General features: G+C 68.4%; 1 protein-coding gene across 2 annotated transcripts; it reads left to right on the top strand.

Annotated features, from left to right (window-relative positions):
* The first annotated feature begins 378 nt into the window (after positions 1-378).
* Positions 379-7791, top strand: ILK (integrin linked kinase). 2 transcript variants are annotated; one of them, XM_086630625.1, is made up of 13 exons: positions 379-408; positions 2614-2713; positions 3996-4161; positions 4455-4550; positions 4709-4805; positions 4918-5001; positions 5265-5350; positions 5678-5787; positions 6035-6162; positions 6425-6546; positions 6633-6732; positions 6820-6950; positions 7114-7791. In XM_086630625.1, exons 2-13 carry the CDS (start codon positions 2625-2627, stop codon positions 7261-7263), a joined length of 1359 nt encoding a protein of 452 aa, XP_086486751.1. In that variant the 5' UTR covers positions 379-408; positions 2614-2624; the 3' UTR covers positions 7264-7791. The 2 variants fall into 2 exon arrangements, with proteins under 2 accessions (XP_086486751.1, XP_086486752.1); XM_086630626.1 differs by having other exon boundaries at positions 395-408; positions 2617-2713.
* Positions 7792-8089: the final 298 nt, after the last annotated feature.

Below are 8089 nucleotides of genomic sequence, written 5' to 3'. Positions count from 1 at the left end.
GCCGCCGCCGCTACCCACGTGCGCCCCGCCGGCCGATCCGCGGGAGGGTCTAGAGCGGCCCCGGCAGCACCCGCGGACCAGCGCCCCCCTGCGGCCGGGAGGCCGAGCAGCGGAGCTGCGCGGGGCGGTGCCGCGGGTGCCCCGCCCCCAGCCCGGGTCGCCCCGCCCCCAGCGCCGCGCGCCCCGGCCGGTGGCCCCGCCCCCGCCCAGGCGCGCACCCGGCCCGGCGCGCCCAGCGCCGCCCACGCCGCGGCTGCGCTGCCCGGGGCCCGCTGCCCGCACGGAGCCCGGAGCCGGCGCAGCGCGGCAGCCCGCCGGCAGGAGGCGCTGGCGGCGGCCGGCCCGGGGCGGAGCCCGCGCTCTGCCCCGCGCCCGCAGAGCCGCCGCCCTGCGCCGCCGCCGGAGCCGGTAAGGGCAGCCGGGCTGGCCCGGGCCGCGCCGCGCCGACTGCGGGCGGAGGTTGGGCCGTGCGGTGCCGCGCCGTGCCGGGCCCGATCCGGCGCGGGAGGAAGCGGGGCCGGGGCTGCGGATCGGCTCGCACCGGGCCGGGCTGGGGCTGGGTCCGGGTCCGGGTCGGGCCGGGCTGGGACAGGCAGGGGTCGGGCCGGGTCCGGGTCGGGGTCGGGCCGGCTGGGGCTGGGGCTGGGGCTGGGGCTGGGGCTGGGCCGGGCTCAGGGACGGGTCGGGGTGGGTTCGAGCGGGCCGCGGCCGGGGCTGGGGTCGGCCTGGGCTGCGGCAGGCCGGGGAGGGATGAGAACCGGGTGGGCAGCGCTGGGGCTCGCGCAGGCTGGCTGGGCCGGGCCGGGCGGGGATGGGGTCGGGGTGGGGATGGGGCTGGAAACAAAAGAGGGGGGTCAGGGAGCGCTGCGCTGTGCTGCGCGGGCAGGGGCTGGCTGGGGCAGCCGTGTTTGGGGTGCGCTGGGGCGGGCGGGCAGGGAGGGACCCGCGGGGCCCCCGTGCCGGTGGGCCGGGGCAGGGCAGGCGGCAGCTCACGGCTGGGTCGAGCCCTGGGGCCCGAGGGGCAGCACGGCGCTGGGACTGCGCTGGAAGGGGTGGGGGCACTGCGGGAAGGGTGAGCCCTTTGCAGCTGGTCTTGGGGAAGGGTCTTGGGTCAGGGCTGGTGAGGGCCCGGGGGGGCAGCGTGGGGTGGGCCTGGCTCTGCGTCATGGGGCCACGGCCTGAGTGGTGGGGAGAGGGGCCATGGGGGGGCTCAGCAGGGCCCATGTGGCCACTTGGCAATGGAGTAGAGGGACCCTCTTTTCAGGCAGGGATGGGGCTGGGGGAGACCTGGCAGCGCGGCCGGGGCCAAGGCAGGGTCTGGTGTCACGGACAGGAGCGCAGCAGCCCCGGGCAGGGAACGCAGCTGGTGAGGGGATGCCCTTCCCTGGTCCCGTCCCACGTGGGTGGGTGAAAGTCCAGCCTGGGGCAGTGCCATCAGCCCTGGGGTGCTGGGACTGGTAGGACCTGCAGCACATCGGGTCGAGGTGCAGCACTGGCTCCTTGCAGCTCCCGGGCAGGGCTGCCCTGTCCTCCACAGCTGGTGATCTGGGAGCAGGGCTGGTGCTTCCCTAAAAGTGCCGGAGCCCATTCTGGTGCCTGTAAGGCCCCTTTGGGGCTCCGGACCATGAGGCCGGTCTGCTGCTCCCCTCACCCGGTGTCGCCGCCTGGAGCACACGACCCAGTTGGAGCAGCTGTCCTTGGGGAGCTGCTGCCCGCACAGGCGCAAGGAGCGCACTGGGGCCCATCCTGCCCACACAGAGTGGGTGGGGGTCCCGCTGCCGCTGCGCCAGACCCTGTGGTGGCCCCAAGGGGCACCAGGTTTAAGCCCTCATGGGTGTATGTCAGGGGCATTGTGCCTGGTCTGTCCTTGCACCTGCACTGTGGAACTCACCAAGAGCAGCCCCATGTCCCTGCTTGATGCCGCAGACCCCCAGGCAGGAAAGTTCCTGCCTGCACTGCCGGGGAGCTTGAGGCGGCACAGCCCTGGGTCTCAGCGAGGCTGCTGTTGTCAAGGGGTTAAAAATGGAACCACCGTGTGTTCTCTTTGCCTGGCTCTGGGCTGGACTCTGTTGATTTGAGCGGAGAGAAGGGGAGCTTGTGGACCTTTGGGTTCCCAGTTTCTTAAGCGTGCCAAGTTCAGCCAAGACTAGGTTGGAGCTGAGGATCGGCAGGGTCTGTGGAGCTATGGGATCCTGTGCGGGGTGGTGCTGGACCTCCTCCAGCTCTGCGTCCCAACCACCTCCCAGGAGATGTGGGCACCCGGGTCTGGCTGGGCCTGCAGATAAGCCTGTGGATGCCAGATCTGCTTCCTGAGAGCTGCCGCAGGCACCCATGACCGTGGAGTCAGTTGTGGACTTCCCCTTCTGCTGTGAGTCCAGCTCCATCGCCGGCCTTCCGCAGTCCCCGCGGTTTTCCGTAGGGCTGCCAAGCAGGGCGACGTGAGGCTCCCGTCCCGCTCCTGCAGGGAGACACCCCAGTGGAGGGGCTGCCAGGAGCAGAGGGGCTGTGGAAAGCGATGTCCAGGTCCTAGGGCTGCGTGAGGGAAAGGGGAGCAGGGAGCTGCGCTCAGCAGTGGGGCCTCATGTCCTCACACCCCCGCACCCCTCCCCGCAGCAGGAGCCGCCATGGACGACATCTTCACGCAGTGCCGGGAGGGCAACGCGGTGGCCGTGCGCCTCTGGCTGGACAACACCGAGAACGACCTGAACCAGGGGTGAGCAGGAGGGGACGTGGCCCGGGCTGCACCCCGGGGTGCCATCCCGGCTCGGCTGCACCAGGGGCTGCGGGCGCTGGACCGGGGCTGGAGCTGGTTTCCGCTGCGCTCCATGTCCTGGGGAGGGGGTGGGATTCGGCTCCTCCCCGCCGGGAGGAAGTTACCGCATCGCCGAGGCATGAGGGCTGCACATCCTCAGGCTGCACGTCCTCCAGCCGCTTCCTTGGCCGCCGCTGCCCCGGCCGCGGGCTGGGATGTGTCTCAGGCAGGGGCTGGGCTGGGGGTGCCGCGGAGAATCTCCCCATCCCCATCCCTGGGGTGGCTGGTGTGCCCGGGTGACCGCTTCCCCCGTCCCTTCTCCCGGGAGCACTCGGTCTGACGTGTGGAGGCATGGCCGGGGTCCGACGGGAGGGCTGGGAACCCCGCCGGGGTGAGGAGCTGCGCCGGGCCGACCCGCGCCCTGCCCGTGCGTGCCCCACTCCCCTCCCTGCAGCACATCTCCAGCTCCGGAGCTAGCCTGGGACCCTGTGGTCCGACATGCTGCCCGCTGGCCTCTCAGGAGCAGCGTTCTGGCCAGGCCCGAGGTGTCCCGCAGCCATTTCCGTTGCCAGTGGCCAGGCGCAGCGTCTGTCCTGAACTCGTTCTGGGCGAGGGGCTTTCCCTTGGCCTTGGGCTGTGCCTGGGGGTCCCTCCTGGGGGTCCCAGTCGCACGGAGCTGTCCCAGTCCCATGGGTCGTGCCGGAGAGACCGGGGCCGGCTGGCACTCACTGGGGCATTTTGGTGCTGGGTGCCCGTGCTGGGGTAGCCCCTGCCTGTGCGGGGGGGACGGAGACAGGGGCTGTGCCATGCCGGGGAGCGGGAGGGCAGCCGGGGATGTGGCAGCCGCCCCTGCCAGGCCCTGGTCTCCTTTTAAGGCCCGGCTGGTCTCCTCGGGCCGTACTTGGCCAGGGACCGCAGAGCTGAGGGGGGGGCGGGGGAGGCACCCGGCTCTTGCCAGCGGCTCCGTGATTCAGCCCCAGAGAGGATGGGATTTGGCCAGGGCCTGCGGGGCCCCGGCGGGGACGGGAGAGAGCGGGAGAGACGCTCGGCCTGTCCCCTTCGCCTGCGCAGCCCGTGTGCGGGTGCGCAGGGCGATGCCCGCCCAGCGATGCCCGCCTGGCACTGGTGCTGTCGGCAGCGCCCCGGCCACACGTGGCCCTTCTCTCTCCCCCACCCGGGCTGGGGGAGGACGCGGTGAGCAGATGGCAGCTGCTCAGCAGAGCTGTCCTGGCCGTCTCCGCAGGGATGACCACGGCTTCAGCCCCTTGCACTGGGCCTGCCGCGAGGGCCGCTCCAACGTGGTTGACATGCTCATCATGCGTGGAGCACGCATCAACGTCATGAACCGCGGCGATGACACCCCGCTGCACCTGGCTGCCAGCCACGGCCACCGCGACATCGTGCAGAAGGTACCTGCCTGCTGCAGCCCCTTGCCCGCTGCCTTCCAGGCCCCCACCTCATGCCTTGCACACAGGGCAAACTGAGTGGGACTCTGGGCAGCCCTCTGCCCACCCCCCCAGGGCTCCATCCCCACTGTCACCCGCTGGGCTCCTTGCCGTGAGCCTGCGGCATCCTCACCTCGGTGCCGCTGAGCACATCCAGCCTCAGCCTCCTCCCAGCAGCACCTCATCAGCACCAGGGCAAGGTGCTGGAGGGCAGGGGACCTGCTCTAGATTTACGGGGATTGTCCTCCTGCCCCCAGCTGATCCAATTCAAAGCAGACATCAACGCCGTGAACGAGCACGGGAACACGCCTCTACACTATGCCTGCTTCTGGGGCCACGACCAGGTGGCGGAGGTGAGTGGGAGCGCTTGGACATGGACAGGAGTCGAGGGTGAGGGGGGTGGCCGAGGGGGCATGGGAGGGAGAGGAGGGGCGACGCAGCAGGCTGGGGGCGCATGAAGAGGCTGAGCAGAGGGCAGCAAACCGCAGATGCTTGCCTTCTCCTCCCTCAGGACCTCGTGGGCAACGGGGCCTTGGTCAGCATTGCTAACAAGTATGGTGAGACGCCCATTGACAAAGCCAAGACGCCACTGCGAGAGGTCTTGAAAGGTAGGAGGTTCTTGTCCCAACCCCCCGGCCTGCCTCTGGCTCCTGCTGCAGCCCCTGCGCTCAGCGTCAGCGACCTCTCTGCCTGTGCTGCCAACTCCTTGTCCCTCTGCAGAGCGTGCGGAGAAGCTGGGCCAGAGCCTCACCAAGATCCCCTACAAGGACACCTTCTGGAAGGGCACAACCCGCACGCGTCCCAGTAAGGACAGCGCCTTCCCTGCTGGGGGTGCTGGTGCAGGGGAGAGCACGGCTGTCCTGCGCAGCTGGGCAGGCTCGTGGGGACGGGTGGAATCTGCACTGTGAACGGCTCAGTTTGGAGGTGGAAGTCCCCTCGCTGGAGGTGGTTTCTCATGGGAGTGGGGGTGAGGCACGCCCCTGGTACTGCCTCCCTCTGCGGTCCCAGGTGGACGTCAGGGGGAAGGTCCCTGCAGCCACAGGCTGCATCTCCTCCTTTTCCTACAGGAAATGGGACTCTCAACAAACTTGCTGGAATAGACTTCAAACAGCTGAGCTTGAGCCAAAAACTCAATGAGAACCAGTCAGGAGAGGTACGTAGGCCGCCCTGGGACGGGGGGCGGCACCCACGCAGACCACTGTTCTCTCCCCATCCCCTGGCTGGCTGCGGGGTGCAGAACTGGGGCACAGCTGCTTGGTGGGTTTCCATGTCCAGGCGCGGGGCCGGCCTACACAGAGAGAAGGCGCCTGCCCGGGACGGAAGGGCCCTGCTTCGCTCTCGTGGTTTATCGGCCACGCCGCGATGCTGCGCACCTGTCAGTCCCGTGGGCCCCACGGAAGGTTCCTCTGCGCAGGGCTGGGAGGTGCTCGGGGACCGCGCGTCCCTCTCACAGTGACTGTCTCCACCTGTCTCCCTGCAGTTGTGGAAAGGGCGCTGGCAAGGCAACGACATTGTCATCAAAATGCTGAAAATCCGGGACTGGACAACTCGGAAGAGCCGAGACTTCAATGAGGAATACCCAAAGCTGCGGTAAGTGCCAGCATCCTGCTTCGAGGCAGCCGCGGCTCCTGAGGGCAGCCGCTCTCTCCAGAGGCACACGAGGTAGGCAGGAGCCGAGCAGTGCTGCAGGGTTGGGCGGCAGCACTTCGGAGCGGTGCCCAGGGGATGCGAGGAGGCCCTGGGAGGGCAGCGCGCTGGCAGCGGTGCGAAGGGCAGGGAGGCAGTGAGGGGGCGCAGGCAGCACCCGCTGTTCTCAGGGCTGTCGCTTCTCTTGCAGGATCTTTTCTCACCCCAACGTGCTGCCGGTGCTGGGTGCCTGCCAGTCCCCCCCAGCGCCCCACCCCATCATCATCAGCCACTGGATGCCCTACGGCTCCCTCTACAACGTGCTACACGAGGGGACAAGTGAGTGCTGATGGGGGTGACAGAGCCGTGGGCAGAGGCGTCTCCCCATCCTTGAGAAGTTGCTTCTCTGTGTGTTCGGGGAGGGGGTGGCAGGGGGCCCCTCCAGCTGCAACACCAGGGTGGGCGTGAGGCGAGCTGGGTCTCCATCCCGCTTACCTTTCCCGCACCCCGTGTGTCTGCCAGCACTGCTCCCTGCCCACACGCGCTGCTGATGGCGTGGCACCCCCTTCTCTCACCCTCGTGCCACCCCCCCTCCCTGCAGACTTTGTGGTGGACCAGATGCAGGCGGTGAAATTCGCCTTTGACATCGCACGGGGCATGGCCTTCCTGCACACATTGGAGCCCCTCATCCCACGCCACCACCTCAACAGCCGCAGCATCATGGTGAGCGCCAGCGTGGCACAGCCCAGCCCTTCCTCCTGCAGCGTGGGGCAGGGTGGGTTCCCCTCTGACCGCTCCGCTCTCCCCAGATCGACGAGGACATGACGGCACGGATCAGCATGGCTGACGTGAAGTTCTCCTTCCAGTGCCCGGGGAGGATGTACGCACCAGCCTGGGTGGCCCCGGAAGGTGAGCACCCGGTAGCCAGGCCCCTCCTGCTGCCCGGCCCCTTCCTCGCCCTCTGCCCATTCAGCCCCTGTGCTGTGTTCCCTACAGCCTTGCAGAAGAAGCCAGAGGAGATCAACAGGCGCTCGGCTGACATGTGGAGCTTCGCCGTGCTGCTGTGGGAGCTGGTGACCCGCGAGGTGCCGTTCGCAGACTTGTCCAACATGGAGATAGGCATGAAGGTGAGGAGAGGGCGAAATGCACCAGTCCAGACCCCATCGGCCCGGGTGTAACGGGGCCCAAGCGGGCAGCAGGGAGGGGAGGCTGGACCCACCACAGGAGCGCCTGTTCAACGCGGGGCTGGGACCAGATTTCTGATCCTGCCCTGCTCTCTCATGCTCCCAGGTGGCACTGGAGGGGCTACGCCCAACCATCCCACCCGGCATATCCCCACACATCTGCAAGCTGATGAAGATCTGCATGAATGAGGACCCAGCCAAGCGCCCCAAGTTTGACATGATTGTGCCCATCCTGGAGAAGATGCAGGAGAAGTAGAGAGGGAGGTGCCTCCCAGCCACCTGACGCTGCCACGCTTCCCTCCCCACCACCCCCAAGTGCCTTCTTTAACCCCAGAGCCAAGGGGGAGCAGGGAACACCCCTCCCCTGAGCCAGCCACGGACACACGGTACAGAGCGCGCTGCCTTCTCTGGAGCTGCTCTGCAGGCTTCAGACGCCGTAGCACCAAATCAATGGCAGCGCCTCCATCCTCCCTGGCAGCTATGGGCGGAGGGTGAGCAGGAGGCCTGGCCCGTGGCACTGAGCACGGCTGGGCTCTGCGACCTGCGGGGCTGGGACAGGACTGCGGGGCCACCCTGTCCTCCTCAGCCCCAGGCCCAGAGCAGCGCACCCGTGTAACAGCCTCACGTTAGGCAATGCCCGGTCCTGGTGCTCGTCCCTACGCAGCACAGCGGGGTGAAGCTTGCCCGCTGCGCCCAGCACCACCCCAGCTTCGCGCTTCACTCTTTATCGTCTCCATCCAGGCGATGTGGAAAAGCTGCCAGCACCCGAAATAAACATTTGTTACGAAAACTGGCTGCGGGTGGCGGGGTGTGTATGTGCGTAGGGCGCTGTCCACAGAAAGGGGAGAAGAGTGACGCAGGGGATGCCCCACAGTCTGCAGGGTCCCAGGCTCTGGATCGGTACCTGTACCAACCCTTCTCCAGTGCTTGGAGCGGGGCGGGCAGGTGGGCCAACAGCAGCCCCCTCTTTTGCGAGAAGGGCCCAGGCTCTGTCTGCAGCGCTGTCTGCACAGGCCCCAGAGCGTTCCTCTTGGCAGGCAACTGGTACGCCGGGGAGGAAGAAACGAAGATGGCTGGGCAGC

The sequence above is a fragment of the Tauraco erythrolophus genome, unplaced genomic scaffold (assembly GCF_009769465.1).
Source record: "Tauraco erythrolophus isolate bTauEry1 unplaced genomic scaffold, bTauEry1.pri scaffold_45_arrow_ctg1, whole genome shotgun sequence".
In the NCBI taxonomy this organism is placed as follows: Eukaryota; Metazoa; Chordata; class Aves; order Musophagiformes; family Musophagidae; genus Tauraco; species Tauraco erythrolophus.
This window is presented reverse-complemented; position numbering and strand designations above follow the sequence as displayed.